Source organism: Polypterus senegalus, chromosome 16 (genome assembly GCF_016835505.1).
Source record: "Polypterus senegalus isolate Bchr_013 chromosome 16, ASM1683550v1, whole genome shotgun sequence".
NCBI classification, from domain to species: domain Eukaryota; kingdom Metazoa; phylum Chordata; class Cladistia; order Polypteriformes; family Polypteridae; genus Polypterus; species Polypterus senegalus.
In genome coordinates, this window is record NC_053169.1 from 100,102,256 (window position 1) to 100,119,682 (window position 17,427).

At 43.4% G+C, this 17,427-nt stretch overlaps 1 protein-coding gene across 2 annotated transcripts in view; it reads left to right on the plus strand.

Moving 5' to 3' along the window:
• Positions 1 to 17,427, plus strand: part of fermt1 (fermitin family member 1) — a 43,078-nt gene that overhangs the window by 16,249 nt on the left and 9,402 nt on the right. For both annotated transcript variants that reach the window (XM_039738862.1, XM_039738863.1), the window contains exons 4-9: positions 866 to 1,009; positions 4,182 to 4,395; positions 7,184 to 7,286; positions 8,732 to 8,839; positions 11,867 to 11,998; positions 16,423 to 16,472. In XM_039738862.1, the coding sequence (XP_039594796.1) occupies positions 866 to 1,009; positions 4,182 to 4,395; positions 7,184 to 7,286; positions 8,732 to 8,839; positions 11,867 to 11,998; positions 16,423 to 16,472 (751 nt within the window). The remainder of the gene's footprint in view (positions 1 to 865; positions 1,010 to 4,181; positions 4,396 to 7,183; positions 7,287 to 8,731; positions 8,840 to 11,866; positions 11,999 to 16,422; positions 16,473 to 17,427) is intronic.

A 17,427-nucleotide genomic window follows, 5' to 3' on the forward strand; every position in this document is an offset into this window, starting at 1 on the left:
ACTACCTTCCAGCCACTGAGAAGATAAGCAATATCACCTTGGGACGAGAAGGTACACTGGCACGAAACATTTCTTCTCTCTTCTGAGAGGACCGCCCAGGATGGCTCTTGGCCCTGCCCACAATGTGCCCAGGATGCCATAATGGCCCCCGGATGGAGATGTTCATTCTGAACCTGAACATCAATAGAGACAGAGCTCCAACTGAAACCCAATATTTTGGGCTATTAAAGCTGCATTGACCTGAGTGCAAACTGGCGCTTATTTCTTTTATTTTTTTGACTCTGTGATTAAACGGGGTTGCCCCTTAGGCACTCCAACATTCTACCTTGGCACCCCTGGTCTGTTTCATCCATTCTCTCTATACATATGTATGTACACAGTATATAAGGGCCTTTGAGGTGTTCTGATGATGGGGTGTTAGTTTCCCCAAGCACCTGACTTAAGACTAAAGGAGATTGTGCGTGTGTGGCACCTAAATCATGGGCCTCTCTTCCTGTAGACGCGAGATCAGCAGAGAAGTTGGACATTTTTAAAAAGAAGCATATGACCCGTTTATTCCGACTCGCCATTGTTGGCTGGACATTTTTTCCTGCTCTGAATTTTGTTCCAGCTCACTTTTGTGTTATCAAGTTTTATAATCTTTGCCCGTGCAAATTCTTTGTTTTAATTTTTGAAGTTTGCTTTTGTGTGTTACTGAGTTTTAGTGTGTATGTCTATGCATTTTATTCCCGGTTTTAACTTATTAACTCATTTTTGTGTTAGTGTCAGTGATGACTGTTTTTATAAAGCACTTTGTGACATTTCTTCTTGAAAAGTGTTATATAAGTAAAATTTACTTACTTACTTTCTTTCCATCCAATTCCAGATATAAGAAGGCCAGAGGAGCTGTCGTTGCTGAGAGCTCCGGATGACATTCTGAAGAAGAAAAAGAAAAAAGATAAAAACCGGGATCCAGTTATTGAGGACATTTTAAATTTGGACAACTCTGCTGTGTCGCCAGGGTCTACAGGTAAAATAGCAGGACCATTTCCAAGTCAGCAGTGGTGCTGGATGCTGTTGATGTGTGGCTTTGAGTGCTTGTGAAGACGCTCAGATTCTCACGGTCTTTGAGCAGTGATTTGTATATTTTATTTAGGGGCATCAGGAGCGCACCCAGCCTTAACTCAGCTCACACGCTGGTTCAAAATGAGTAAAGAATATATATAAAAAATAATAATTATTAAACAACTAACATGTACAGGGTGGCCCAGATCTAATTATGCAGATCCAGATCGTTTGGATGACTTTGATTTATGCGGAGACAATTCCAGTTCGGCCTGATGACGATTCTTCATGACGTCAGTTCACACACTTCTCGATGGTTCAGGATTTTTCGGGTGATTTTCTATGTAATAAACTTATAGCGTAATGAAAATTGCGCTCTTAGATCTGGACCACCCTTTATACAAAAGTCCTCCCTAAATCCCCAATGGCGATAATAATTTAACACATACTAAACAAACTGCAGAGGACGAAGCACTGAGCACAAAACAGTTAACGCTAAACGCTCACAGTTCAGTCCACAAACAGTCCGAGTCCACGGATGCCATGATGGCGAAAATGATTTGAGATGCCAAGTGAACCGTTTCCTAAATGTTATGAACAGTTGTCCTACCGTGTGCCAGTTGTTGCGTGAAGATCTGAAGAATTTAGGAACGTTCCCCAGACAAAGACGTTTACCATTCTAGACAAAATCACAAACAAGCAGACACGAGACAAACACATAAATACACCAAGAAATTGTTGTCTAATATGTGACATGTAATCCAGAAGTGGAGCGAAGTGCAGAAAAACAAAAGATGGACGTTTTCTGACGGCTTCTTCTGGTGCACCTTTAAGGTCTGCGTTGACCATATTTCCCCCAGCAGCACCCAAAGCGGACCAATGACAAAGTACTACCAGGAATGCTGGGATTTGTAGTTAATTTAAGTAGCACTGCGACAACCTAAACTTGCATCTTTGGATGAAATGGCAAATGGTGTTGACTGACAAAGGTTTCCCGGAGTATCCCAGAGCCCTCGTCATGACCTCCATTACAGGCACATGGCGGTTTTTAAGACCGTGAGATCAGTTGCGCGTTCAGAATTTGTTTTTGAAGTTGCCTTTTATGCTCTGAGATCTGACTGAATATCCTGAATCTTTTTAATTCTATTGTGTACTTTAGAGGGTGAAATTCCCAAAACCCTAATAATTTATATTTAGAGAACATTATTCTCAAAGTGTTGGACTATTCGCTGATGCATCTGTTGGCAAGTCGTCGACTTCTTCTTGAAGGACCTTTATTTTTTTGGTGGTTCTTGTATACCGTTATGCCCAGAAGGTATGAGCCTTCTGTTTCCAATAGGAGGCACTAGCTCTCTGGAAATACGTTTGGTTTGTAATTGTGGCATCTTAATTAACCTAAATCTTTATAGTTATAGTATAAAGAGTGATATCCCTCCCTCAGTGTTTAATATCAGCTTACGCTGCATATTAGACGAAGGCAGCGAAAGGCCGGGAGTGGGGACCCGACGTGTAGAGTATGCCATCTTCGTCGCTGCGTTGGAAGGATTTTCAGGATCGAATGATGTAATCTTCCATCTGTCCATCAGCTTCCACTCCCGGACCGAGTTTTGCTTTTCGCTTCCGTCGTCTGATATGCAGCGTAAGCCGATATTAAACAAAGCCAAGTTATTTTCTCCCATGTGATTTCTTACCGCCGTATCACTGCGGGAGGGATATCACTCTTTATACTATATCTGTATAGATTTAGGTTAACTAAAGACGCCACAATTACAAAACAAACTTATTTCCAGGGAGCTAGCACCTCCTATTAGAAACACCTTCAGAGGGCAACCAGAACACAAAATCGTAGTCAAAAATCCATAGTGAGGGTCCGAGCCAGGAGAACACCAATGAGAAACCAAGAACTGCAAGACAAAACCATAGTCAAAAGGAGTGCAGAGATCTTAAAAAATAGAGGAATAAAGCAAGGACAATTTGAAAATAAAATGTTTTGAGGGGTTTTGGAATCCGTGTAGTTGGATAGGGAAGCAACCCCGTAGATGACCCTTCATCCGGTCGTATTGTGTTTGACAGGTCACGACCTCTAAGGACATGCCCACTCTGGGATGATCCTAGCAACAGAAATCAATAATAGTGCCGTCAGAATGGCAGTGAGATAAAGTCGCAAGTCAAAATTAAAACTATAACTATATTTTGAAAACCATGGATACCTTAGGGTATAAAAATCCTGTAAAATAAGCAAATCCAATATTCAAAATAGGACATTGTGGAAGCCGGCCTGGAAACAGACAGGCGGATACATTCAACTCACCCAACACATGTTTAATAACCATTATTAATATTTACAATAGTGCAACACAAAATCCAAGTTCCAGGCCACCAATCCAATGCCTCACTTCTTCAGACTGCCTCCTTGCTTCCTCCAAGACCTCGTCCTTCTTCCACCCGACTTGTCATCGTATGAAGGGAGGCTCCAGGTGTTTCCTGGCAATCTTCCATCGGCACTCTCCAGTGTGGCGGAAGTGCCGGCTGCATCCCTGGAAGCACTCCAGTTGTCCCTGCTCCTCTCCCCCCAGGTATTGGGGCACCCCCTGGCGGTGACCACAGGCCTCTACAGGGTTGAGTTTCAAAGCTATGTATTCCTGGTCCCCACAGGCACCGGGGCGGGCGCCCCCACATGGTCTGGGGGAGGTGTGAGTCCTACTCCGGTCCTCCTGGGCGTCCTGGCCGGGTCGCCCCCCCCAGCTATCTGCGACAACATATACAGGAACACTTGTTTTACATCACCTTACGATTTCAATTCATCACATCGTTATTAGTTCTAAACTTCCTCATCTTGGCTTTTCTGGAAGGCGTTTCGGGCATCAATGTCACAATAAATGCATATCTTAAAAAAACAATGCAGATGATTTGGCAAAACGTGAACCACCTCGTCTGTATTCTGTTTGTATTTGAAAACGAGTCAAAGATTAATTTACAGATCACCCCTTCTTGTTTTTAATTAGCATTGTCCACACTGTCACAAGTTTTTTTTGGAAACGGGCTCATAAAGAAAACCACTGAAACCTTGACATAGGAATTCTGACTTGGAATGTGCACGGAGTTAACTAAACACGTCTCCTTCTTTGTTACTGTAGCAAGTCCTGGACTCTACAGCAAAACGATGACGCCGATGTATGACCCAGTCAATGGAACTCCAGCGTCGTCAACCATCACCTGGTTCAGCGACAGTCCGCTGACAGAGCAGAACTGCAACATTCTGGCGGTCAGCCAGCCAAGTTGCCCCCCTGAAGTGCTGACTAAGCTGCATCAGCCCTTAATGTTAGGAGACAAGGCAGTAATCAGTTCTGGGTAAGATGTCTTCGTGGGTGGGGATGACTTTCAATGTATTGGAAATGTAAAAATTCTGTTCCTTGTTTGACTGATCTCATTTTAGAACTTGGTGAGGACCAGATGATTCTTAATTATGTCTTGATTTGGAAAACTGTAGAAGTGAAGTGGGGCATATTTATATTTTACGTACAGTAGCCTTAAAAGGTGGTGATAATAAATTAATATCTTTAGAGTGTGGGCACCTCGAAGACGTAAGCAACATCTAAGACTGTAATTAAAGGTTTGCCGAGTTATTTAAGTTTATCAGGCTACTTTTCTACTCATACTTGTGATTACTTGGATTTTCTGGGAGAAGGAGCCGAGTTGTACAGCTAAGGAATAAAAACTACATAGCTAGGGCTGCCCTGTAATGACCTCCTGGGCACGGCCATCAGCAGTGTGTCTGCCTGCCGAGAGAGTGTCGACCTTGTCGAGAGGTTTACTGACCTCGGCAGTGACGTCCACGTGACTCTTCCTATGAAGCCAGTAGACGGATTGGGAGAGCATGGGGGTCATGAGGTCGCTGGAAAGGGGTGCGTGGCGCTCCCGATATCTCTGCAAAAGGACGAAGGTCTGAGTTTTTAGAGTCTGGTGCTTCCTGTTTTCCAGACATGAATGCTATCCAGTGACCTGAGATGAAGACTGGACTCCTTCATCTGTCTCTTCGGAGAATCCTTGGGCCCCACTGGTTTAACTTTGTGTTGCTCATGGAATCCCAAATGAGGCACATGACCTTCATTGTGAGGGAGCGTCAGTTACAGCACTACAGCCATGTGGTGTGATTACCCAAGGGTGATCCAGTTGGAAGGATCCTCATTGTTGAGGACCAGGCCAAGGGGACACCCATGTAATAGCTGGATGTGGAAGATAGAGGGTCATTTCTGGAGGGTGGGTCTGCCCGGGGGGTTGCCAGCTGAGATCCTGAGCTGTTGTATTGTGTGGTGAGTATGGCAACACGCTGTACCAGTGCATGCTCCCTGACCTGACCTGGGGGTGGTCAGACTTCAACCAGCTTACCCAATAGTTCAACGGATACCCAAAATGACCCTGTAAAATAATGTTAGGGAAACTGTAATGGCCTACTCAAAACTCAATTAAGGTTCTAACCGAACCCAACAAATGAACAATGAAATATGCTTCCGATATTATTGACAGACAGTTACAAAACAAATATGGAATGAATGAGGACCACGTCTCTACAGAAGCATCAGAATCACCTGGGTGCCTTTTCATGAAGCCCTTGAATTGTTAAGTACCTAGGCTCCTAAATTGACCTGAAAGGAAATATTCTGGAAGATCTTAAGAACCCAGTATCCAACATTCTGACTAAGATGGGAGCAACTGACCAGTGCCCTTTGCAACAACCTGATACTAAAGTTCAAAATGTATAAGACTGCGGCCCGACCCATTTCAGAAAAAACTGCAAAAATCTCACCCAGTTTCCAACAAAAGTCCATCGACAGCATATTATCCAAGTTAATCGGCGTTGGTGTCTCACCAGTAAAAGAAGGAATAAAAGACCACTTTCCTTCAAAGACGATTGTAATTTTGATTGGGTCCCCTCCCACCTGTGCAATTTCTTTCAGCTGGTGGTCATCCTGTTCTTTTTTTCCCATTGGTTTGATTATCTTTCTTTACGGAAGTAGAGAGGGGACATGCAAAATCGTATTATTTTTTTTTTTAATTGTCTCCTCAAGATAACAGAATAATTTTATCCCAATCTCGAGAAAACGAAACTTAACCTTTGCTCCTGGCATCAGGCTCGCTTAGATTGCGACGCATATACAGCTGAAGCCTTGCTAACCGTCTTCTTAAATGATGGATGCTGACGTTATTATTTTCTAAACTAAGGTATAAACATATTTCAGCCACGTCAGCCCTTGATTGAACAAGTATGTGACGTGCTGACCAATACAGTCCTGCTCTTCTGCCATTTCAAATAGGACGTGGCTTCAATAAGCTAAACATTAAACGTTAGATACAATTATTTCATAATTTCGAGAAAACAAGATCTTTTGTTTTATCGGGATGTCGATAAAATTTTTCCGTTATCTTGAGAAAACAAAGTTCGTTTTCTTGAGATTTTGATAAAATGAGTCCGTTATCTCGAGGAAACAATTAAAAAAAAGAAAAAAAAACCAACGATATTGTACGTCTCCTCTCGGCTTCCATACTTCTTTCTCTCCACTGCTTATCCTTCTACTGTCCTTTTCAAACTTTCACACAGTCCTTACCATGTGACTGGGCATGTCTTGAAGCGATCGGATAAAAAGCGTCCTAGCTCTTCGTTTTGATGTCGGCGCCGCAAGTGCAGCCGCTGACTGACGCGGAATCCAGAAGGGTGTGTGCATGCGGCCTGCTCCAGACTCCGAGTCATCCGGGGAGCTGCTATCATCGCTCCTTAGTGCCACCGCAACGACTGCAGATAGATAAACGGGGGGAGATATTTCACTGACATGGTAACTACAGGATTAAACACAGACCAGATCAGCTGTGTAAGAACAATACAATCCATTTCCTGAATCCGTTAAAGGCAATTGTAGACTGCAGGGAATTGCCAACGATTCGGAGCCGGATAAGCGATTGCTGTGGATTCGGTAAGTTAGAGTGGGGCGAATTCACAAAAGTCCCTCAATCAGAATCGCTTCCCCACACCAAAAAGGTCAGTTCCAAGACTTTGAGTTCTTTCAGATTCGTCTGAAACTGATGACATAACGTGAGATAACAAATGGAATTTCTCATCCACGGTGTGTGTGATTCATTGTAGATGGCTCGACTCATCCCGCTCCTTAATGGAACAAGGCATCCAGGAGGATGACAAACTGCTGCTACGCTTCAAATACTACAGCTTCTTTGACTTGAATCCCAAAGTAAGTGAACTGGATGGAATGCTGTCCATTAGTCATCGGTCTTACTTTAGTTGTGTACTTTAGATAAATAAAATGGGAATGTTTTGTAACGATTCTACAAGTACAAGTTGGAACGGTGAAATCAAAATGGTGTTTTTCCTTGTGTCCTCAGAAAACTCAAATTGTGTTGCGATCAGCGTTGTAGTATTCTATCTACCCCGCTGTCCCTAACCCGCTTATTCAGGGCAGGGTCACGGGGCAGCCGGAGCCTATCCCAGCAATCATCGGGCGCAAGGCAGGAACGACACCTGGACAGGGCGCCAGTCTGCCACAGGGTGGACAATCGCATACTGACGCCCACACATCAGGGCCAGTTTAGTGGTGCCAGCTCACCAAACCAACAGGGAGAACATGCAAACCCTTGGGACTCGAACCCCAGCCTCCTTGTTGCAAGGGCGCAACCTTAGCATTCCATTAAATTAAATGTATTTGTGCTGTGTGAGGGCAACACTGTCACCGTGTCGTAATCTGAGTCATATTTAAAATTTTTTTTTTTTTTGTCATTCTTTAGCCTAGGCATTGTTTTGTGCATTTGGAAGACAAGAGATTCATTCCTTTTTGTCTAGATACCTTCTGTCACAAATAATCACACCAGACATCAAAAAGGTTTGGAGCAGCCACCCGTATGATGTTTCCTGGCTGCAAATCTAGTAAATTTTCCAAGAGTTGTTCACAAGACTGAGTCCAAAACAGAACTGATTACATGAGACAAAGATGGAGGCTTTAAAGGCCCGTATAGGAAGTGACGTCATCAAAGGGGCCGGAATCGGTAGTGATGTCTTCTGGACCGGAAGTGATGTCAAAGGGGCCGGAACCGTGCAGGATTTCCCGGGACAGGTCTGTAGAGAACTGAGAAAGACAGTCAGCGCACTCCGCCACACCCTGGTCGGATGTTTTATTGCAATTACTCAAGCCCTTCAGTTGCCTCCTACTCGCACGTGTGTGACACGTTTTAGAACATTTCAAAGCAAATACATTAAGATGTGACTTTGTCTTTGTTCTCAATTATGTGGCATTTGGTGTGGGATTCTCAAAAGCCATTCTAATGTTTGTAATGTGCCATCTGTTGGAATGAAAAACACAATGATTTGCTTTTACCTAACAATGTGTTCCAGTAGATGGCACATCGTATGCATAAACGTTGAATCCACCCAATGGAGTGTAACTGCCAGGCCGACAGAAATTCCATATTATCCATCCATTTTCCAAGAATGCTTATCCAGAGCCAGGTCACTGAGAATGTGCATCGGACACAAGGCAGGAACAATCCCAGGACAGGGTGAACACACACATCAGGCAGCGATGTAGCGTCACAAATCTGCAAAACTCTCTATTCTTGTTTGTTTGTTTGTTTGTTTTTGTTTATTTATTTATTTATTTTTTTTTTTTTTTTTTTTATTCCACAGTATGACGCCGTGAGAATAAACCAACTTTACGAGCAGGCGAGGTGGGCAATTTTACTGGAGGAGATCGACTGCACGGAGGAAGAAATGCTAATGTTTGCCGCTCTCCAGGTATGTTCTTTGTCATAGTTGTAAAACCAGTTCCCACTCCCAACACCCAGACCCCCCGTATTTATGATGAAAAGAGCAGGCCTGGACAAGAAGGTGAGGAATCGAGCAGAGCTGCGCTTCCAGCTGGAGTCGGGAGTCGGATTTCAGACACCAGCTCCATAGAGGGAAATATTTTCCATGGTGATCCACCTGCGTAAATCTGTAAGCTTCATAAAATGATACTGGTGTTGGATTGTCCAGCGTACGGAGTGTAGTGGGATTAGAGGATTAGAACAATCTGAATGAGAGCAGGCCATTCAGCCCAACAAAGCCTGCCAGTCTCCTCTACTTAACTCGACTTGATGGGAGGAGGCCCCTAATGTCCTACTGTCCACCACACTACTTGGTCCATTATTCCATGTGTTCTCTGTGTGAAGAAAAACTTCATGATGTGTGTGTAGTGAGAAGTCAAGCAAAATGACACCTTTTATTGGGTAACTAAAAAGATTACAATATGTAAGTTTTCGAGGCAACTCGGACCCCTTCTGTGAAATTCACCCTTCACAACTTACCAACGGTGACTTTGTGTTCTTGATGAACTCATTTTAAAGTCACCATCTCAATCCATTGCACTAATTCCCTTCATTATTTTAAACATTTCAATCAGGTCCCCTCTTCATCTTCTTTTCCTTAAACTGTAAAGGCTCGGCTCTTTTAATCTTTCCTCATCACTCATCCCCTGTAATCCAGAATCAGCCTGGTCGCTCTTCTCTGGACTTTTTCTAGTGCTGCTATGTCCTTTTTCTAGCCTGGAGACCACAGGATTCCACCAGTGTGTTATAAGGTTTCAGCAGAACCTCCTGTGACTTGTACTCCACGCATCAAGGCGCTATATAACCTGACATTCTGTTAGCCTTCTTAATGGCTTCTGAAGACTGTCTGACAGTTGATATTGTTGAGTCCACTGTGACTCCTAAATCCTTCTCATGAGGTGGACTCTCAGTTTTTTGACCTTACAACTCATCCCATGCAGTCCCTTCATCAGCTGAGTTGTTCTTCTATGGACTTTGTCTACTTCCGCCTATGTCCTTTTTGTAGCCTGGAGACCAAAACTGCACCCAGGACTCCAGATGAGGCCTCACCAGTGTGTTATAAAGCTTGAGCAGAACCTCCTGTGACTTGTACTCCACACATCAAGGCGCTATATAACCTGACACTCTGTTAACCTTCTTAATGGCTCGTGGACACTGTCTGGAAGTCGATAGCTTAGAGTCCACTATGACTCTAAAGTCCTTCTCATAAGGTCTACTTCCAATTTTCAGATCTCCCATTGTGTATTTAATCCTCACATTTTTACTTCTTACATGTAATACTTTACATTTACTGACGTTACATTTCATGGTCCATAATTCTGCCCAAACTTGTGTGCTGTCCAAGTCCTTCTGTGATGATTCAACAGATTCTCGATTATCTGCCAATCCACGTATCTTGGTATCATCTGCAAAATTCACCAGCTTGTTACTTGCATTCCTATCCAAATCATTTATAGTTATTAAAAATTGCAGCAGGCCCACCACTGACCCCTGCTGGTCAGCACTCTTAACTTCACCCAGTTCTGATGAGGCTCCTTACATGATCATCCTCAGCTTTCTGTGCCTGAGCCAATCCTGCGCTCATCTAAACACCACACCCTAAACTGCCACTTTCTTTTAGTTTGCAGCCCAACCTCTCGTTCGGCACCTCATCAAACGCTTTCTGAAATCCAAGAGAAATAATATCATACGCTCCACTTTAGTCCTATCCTTTTGTCGCTTTCTCATAGAATTCCATCATATCTTAATAAAACATGGCCTCCCTCATCTGAACCCACGCTGACTGCTCAGTAAAAACTCCTGATCTTGCAATTCTTATTTGGATGTCTTGACCAACATATGACTCTCAGGATAGTAGAGAACCCTATTCTGTATATACGTCGTTTTACATTTATATGCCTACCTCTGATAAAGCTGAATTGATAAATTACACACAGTAAGGCATTGCCAACATGAAATAATAATAAAATAGATTGAACGTTAGTATACTTGTGCTCTCTCTCTCCCTTGAATAAACGCGAGTCCTGCAGGGGATGAAGGAGCCATGAGAAACGTTCTGTACACACACATCTGACATCTGATGTCATTTTGATCCCTTGAGTTGGAGTCGGCTGTCTATGAAGGTTCTGTCAGGCGTTATTTTTAAAGCCTAGTTTTCCATAGAATTACATTCTGTTTTTTTATTTTTTATTTTTTTTGTGTATGGCTCATGCTACAAAAAGATTTCACAAAGAGAACTTTCATTATGCTTAGTTAAGTCCCTGAGCAGTGCAGGTGTTTTTTACTTTCTCGTTTATGAAGTATTGAGAAAGTATTGGAATCATCCCAAAATTCGATGTCGAGATGTTCATGAATCTCGAAGTTTTAGACCTCCCTGACTTTCTCGTATACGAATTATTGGAATCATCCAAAAATTGGATGTTGAGATGTTTATGAATCTCAAAGTTTTAGACCTCCCTGACTTTCTCATATACGAAGTATTGGAATCATCTAAAAATTCAATATCAAGATTTTGATGAATCTCGACGTTTTAGACCTCTCTGAGGCCAAAAATACCATTTTTGGAATTGTGTGTGTGTGTGTGTGAAAACACAATAACTTGAGTGCGCTTTCACTTAGATCAACCAAATTTTGCATACAAGTATTAGGTACAAAACGTAGATTTCTTTTAACTTTTGGGCTATTTCCGCTAACTGGAAGTGGTATTTTACCTTTTATTCATGCAGCTACAGAGTCCTATTTTATTCAACTTTACTTTTATAATATTTGTTCAATATATTATTAATTTGATTTGTTGTTGATGGTTCTTTGATATACATAATATAAAAATATAATCATTGTCTTGCTGTTTACTCCTCAAATGTCCATCCCCATATCTGAGAATATGACAAAGTCGAGCAGAGATCACTCCCAATTTTTTCTTAACTAAGCTGTCACAATTCTCCTTTACTTCCAGTACCACATAAGCAAGCTATCAAAGTCTTCCGAAAATTTGGATTTCTCAAACGAACCTGACGTGGATGAGGTGGAAGCTGCCCTGGCCAACCTGGAAGTGACACTGGAAGGAGGAAATGCTGACCGAATTCTGGTAACATTCTCATTTCGATTCACTTTACGAGTCTTGGCCAAAAACATTGGCACAAAAGATACGTTTCAGAATGAAGGTTCTGTCGTTCGCAGATGTGGTTGCTCTGATGAGTGTTTTTTGGAAGTTTACGGTGGATTCAGACCCCTTCACCTTCTGCACACTTTATTGTGCTGTAGATTGAATTTGATATGGACCAATATGCCATTTTTGCCCATCAATCTGCACTCAATAACCCGTCATGACAAAGTGAGAACATGTCTGCAAATGTATTAAAATCTCTCACTCCTATAAGTATTCCAACCCTTCATTCATTATATTGTAGAATCCCCTTTGGCAGCATTCCAGTTCCGACTCTTCTTGGATGAGTCTCTACATGCTTTACACAACTGGATTTGGCCAGCAGATCCTCTCCAGCTCCATTGGATTGGATGGGAAGCATCTGTGAAGCGCCATCTTCAGATCTCTCCACGCATGTTCTGTGGGAATTCAGTCTGGGCTGCACAAGGACAATCGGAGACTTGTCCCAAAGCCACTCCAGCATTGTCTTGGCTGAATGCTTCAGGTCACCATCAAGCTAAAAAGTCAACCATCACTCCAGTCTGAGGTTACGTGAATTCTGGAGGAGGTTGTCTTCAAGAACCCCTCTGTATTTGGCTTTATTTATTCCTCCCTCAATTCCAACCAGTCTACCTGTCCTGTACCTCCATAACATGATGCCACCACTACCATGCTTTACTGTATGGATGATATTGGGCAGGCGATGAGCAATTCCTGGTCTTCACACGACATAGTGCTTGCAGTTCTGCCCAAAGACTTCAGAGGTTCAGACCAGGGAGTCATTTTCCTTATGCATTCGGAGTATTTTATTTCGGAGCTGCGTCCATCCTGCCACTCTACCATAAACACTTGATTGGTGGAGTGCTACTGAGGTGGTTGTCCTTAAGGTAGGTTCTCCAACCTCAAGCAGAGTTCTGAAGCGCTGTTAGAGTGACCACTGGGTTCTTGGTCACCTCTCTGACCAACACTCTTCTTACATGGTTATTCAGTTTGGCTTGATGGCAAACTCTCTAGGAAGAGTCCTGGTAGTTCTAAACTTCTTCCAGATCACTACTTTCGAGGCTACTCTGCTCCTGGGAGCATTCAAAGCTTTAGAAAGGGTTTGATCCCCTTGCCTTGATCTCTGCCTCACCACAATTTGATCATGGAGGTCTACAGACAGTCCCTTGGACTTCATGGCTTGGCTAGTGCAGTGTGAATTGTGGGATCTTCTCTACAATGGGTACACATGTGACTTTCTAAACGAGGTCCCAGCAATTCGTTTTGCCACAGGTGGACTCCGATCAAGTTCTGAATATGTCTCGAGGAGGATTAAAACAAACAGCAGGCACCTGGAGTGTCATAGCAAAGGGTCTGATGTGATGGAAAGGAAGGCACCAAGGATCCCAAAACACACAAACGGTCCCAGGTTTAAAATAAAGGGATGTTTATTACACAAAATACCTTTTTACAAGGAATGCATATGATGTCCCTCTCTCTCTCTCTCTCTCTATGCTGCTAGTCCTACAGTGTTGCCCTCCTTTCCTCCCAACTTTGACTCGCCTGAACAAGGCAGTGCATTCCCTTTTATTGAGAACCCGGGGGTACTTACATTGACAGGGATTTATCCATTGGAAACCTTCCTGGGTCAAACGGAAGTCCCAAATGTTAGGAAGTGTAACCCCCTGCAGCACCCATGGACCCCAGCAGGGCTGCGCTACCAGACTGCAATTCTCGGCATTCTCTGCTGGTGTCTGAACAGGTATGGATATAAAGGGCTGCTGCCATCTAGCGTCCTGGAGGAATGAAGAGTCTCTAGAGACAGTCCTTCCCTGTTATACCAGCCGGGGACGGTATTGTAAATACATCCTGTCAGGACACCTGTCCATCTGTCTGGAACTTTCTGTCTGGGCAGGGAACCTCTCTTTCTCTTGGCCGGGATACCCGACCATCCTGTACAGCACTTGCACTGGAAACGTCTATGTAGGAGAGATGTCCATTGGTGATATTGAATAAATTGGCAAACTTGGCGTCACTTTGTCATTATGGGTTACTGAGTGAAGATAAATGAGCAAAAGTGTCAGATTTATCAGTTTCAAATGAAATCTGCAACACAATAAAGCACATCAATGGATGTCATTTTGACAAAATGAAGAGGTTAGGGTTAGTGTTCGTCTCACCAAGTTGGTCAAGTTATCGATTTGTGCTTGAAGGATGTTTGATTGTCGACGTGGCCCTGAAGAAGGAATCAAATTCCGAAAAGTGGAAAGCTGACTGGATGTAAATGATGGGACACGTTTTTCAGATTCCCGGTTCAAATCACACTTCAAGCGTTTCATTTCCTATCTCTGGAAGATCATCTTGCATTGTTATGACCACAAAAGACAATGAGAAGCCTGATGGATCAAAACTGGTAGCTCCATAGCTCAGAAGCATTGTTGGTTTTGTTGCTTCTTTACAATGGTGTTTCACTTTACTTGTTTTAAATATACTCTGTGGTTTTCTTTCATCGGTATTTGCAAACGGGGGGCCAAACATGATTCATTAGGTGAGACAATGGTTCCCATTCAAGAACATTCTGGAATGGCCCAACCACAATTTTCACCTGGAAATGCCACAGGAAATGTTTTACATTTCTACTCCACCTTTGTAGTAGAATCCCATCCACCTCACAGTTTATGGCCACACTGCAGCAGACACACTAACTCCTTGGTAGAACATCCACGGCAGGTCTCACCTGGCTGGGCTTCATTCATTAGTCTTTGTCTCTTTTGTTCGGTTTTTCAGTCTTTTCATTATGTGCATCATTCTTCATTTTTGGTTTTGTCTACATATATAAATGTACTTGGTTATGTTCCATGTGTTGTGTGGGTGGTTCCCCCAAGAGACGGGACCACCTTTCATTCACTGCCGGGAACCGCCCTCCACCAGGGTCTCCCAGCATTCCTGGTGGTTCATTGTGAATGCGCTCAGGAGTCGTTGAGTTGTTTTTGTGTTTCATTGTGCTTGTACCCTTTACATATTTTGGAATTTTTGACTTTCTTGCTGTTTTCTTGATTTGGATTCTGTATTGGGACTTTGTTCGACTTGCATTGCCTTTGTTACAGGCAATTCCACTTTGCCCTTGTGATCCATGGAGCTTCCTTGCGATTGGAAGAATAAACCTTTTATTTTAAGATTCGGTGCTTGCCCTTATTCCTAGCAAGGGTTTGATGGTGAAGTCCCCCTCTAGTGGGCATTACTGGGAGTGTTTGGAGTTTATGCGCTTTGGAACCCTTTAGTGCTTGGGTCTCGTAGTTCATGACATCCCGATGAGTGCAAACATCTCTCACAAAGTCTGTTACTTTGGACTCAAGTCTATTTTCTTGCTCCCACAATCACCTGGACCATGCATGGACTACCTGACCAACACCCAGCAGTTTGTGAGTCTGAAGGACTGTGTGCCAAAAATGGTGATGGTGTGTAATACTGGGGCACCTCAGGTAGTTGTCCTGTCTCCCTTCTTGTTCACCCTCTACATAACAGACTTCCAGAACAATACCAGTGCTTTCCATCTACAGAAATTTTCAGATGACTGTTCCATCATAGGCAGCATTGGAGATGAGTCAGAGTATTGGAAAATCATGGAGGACTTTGTTTTGTGGTGCAGGGACCACAACCTACGGCTCTGTCATCAGAAACAAAAGAGTTGGTGGTGGACTCCAGGTGTGAATGGAGACCATTCACCATTCAGGGGGAGGACGTGGAAGTGGTGCAGAGCTACATTTACCAGCAAACCAGACTGGTCTGACAACACAGTCGCCCACTGGTCAAGAAGGGTCAGAGCAGACTGGACTTGCTAAGGAGACTCCGAGGGTCTTTTGATGTGTGCAGGAAGCTGCTGGAAATGTTCTGCCAGTCCATAGTAGCCAGCGTGGTGGTCTACGCTGTGCTCTCCTGGGGAAGCAACCTGAGCACAAAAAAGAAGCACAACGCCTGGACAAACTTATCAGGAGAGCCTGCACCATCACAGGACCAACACACTGGAAGCCGTTGTGGAAAATCGGATGTTCTCATGAAAAATCTCCTCTCATTAGAAGTACTTTCAACCACAGGCTCATTCAACCTTAATTAGTTAAGAAGCACCTCTGGGGGACTTTTCTGCTTACTGCCATCGGGTTCTGCAAAGCTTCCATGAGATGTACTTATGTTGATTGATTGATTGATTGATTGATTGGCAGTATTCTCTGTCCTGTGGCCCTAATTTGTATTTTTCTGCAGCTGTATGCATTTAAATAACCCCATTGGTATTAATTAAGTTTATCTAATCACATTTTAAATTCAGCATTTTCCATCTGTCCTCCTGGAACTTACTAAGGCTTTTTTTTTATTTTTTTATTTTATGACAGGAGGACATCACTGACATTCCAAAGCTTTCGGACAAACTGAAGTTATTCAGGTAAGTGTGGAGCTTTACGTTTACCTTTAGCCGCCTTATGCGAGATGAAGCTGCAGTTGTGTCTTTTAAAAGCTGCTTGGAACATCTAGTAGGGAGCAGACCAGAGGTCATTCAAGATGTTAAAATGGATCATCTCCATATTAACAGGAAGGGCCAATCAGATTAGTCCGATGTCTTGATTTTCAATGGTCTTCTCGAGGACTGGAGTTGGCAACTAATGTGGGGCGAGAACAGGTAGAGTTCACTTCATGGAATGGGTGTAATGATAGTGGATGGCTGATCTATTTTTGAGTTTTGGATATTTTTAAGTAGTGGAATCAGAGAATAGTTCTTTGTTTCTAATTGTACTGCCTGAATGGGAAAGACAAACAACTGGGAGATAAGATGCCAACCTGAGGACAGGAACTGAGCACCCTCCATTCATCCATTATCCAACCTGCTATATCCTATATCTGCTGGAGCCAATCCCAGCCAACACAGGGTGTAAGGCAGGAAACAAATCCTGGGCAGGGTGCCAGCCCACCGCAGGGCACACACACACACCAAGCTCACGCTAGGGACAATTTAGGATCGCCAATGCACCTCACCTGCATGTCTTTGGACTGTGGGAGGAAACCCACGCAGACACGGGGAGAATATGCAAACTCCACGCAGGGAGGACCCGGGAAGCAAACCCAGACGGGTCTCCTAACTGCGAGGCAGCAGCGCTACCCACTGCGCCACTGTGCCACCCGTACTGAGCAACCTGAATGTCAAAATCTTAAACCAAAGTTAAAAAGTCAAAGTACAAAATTCATTAACCAGTAAAGCTCTCACCAATAAATTTGTGCCATAGCCCATATTTGCTTGATTCTCTCGATCAAAAGGAAGTGCTCATCGTGATTTTTATACCCATGAGCCTGTCATGTCACCGCCACTAGCTACCAGTTGGTTTCTCTGTTTTGATTTCAGCTCT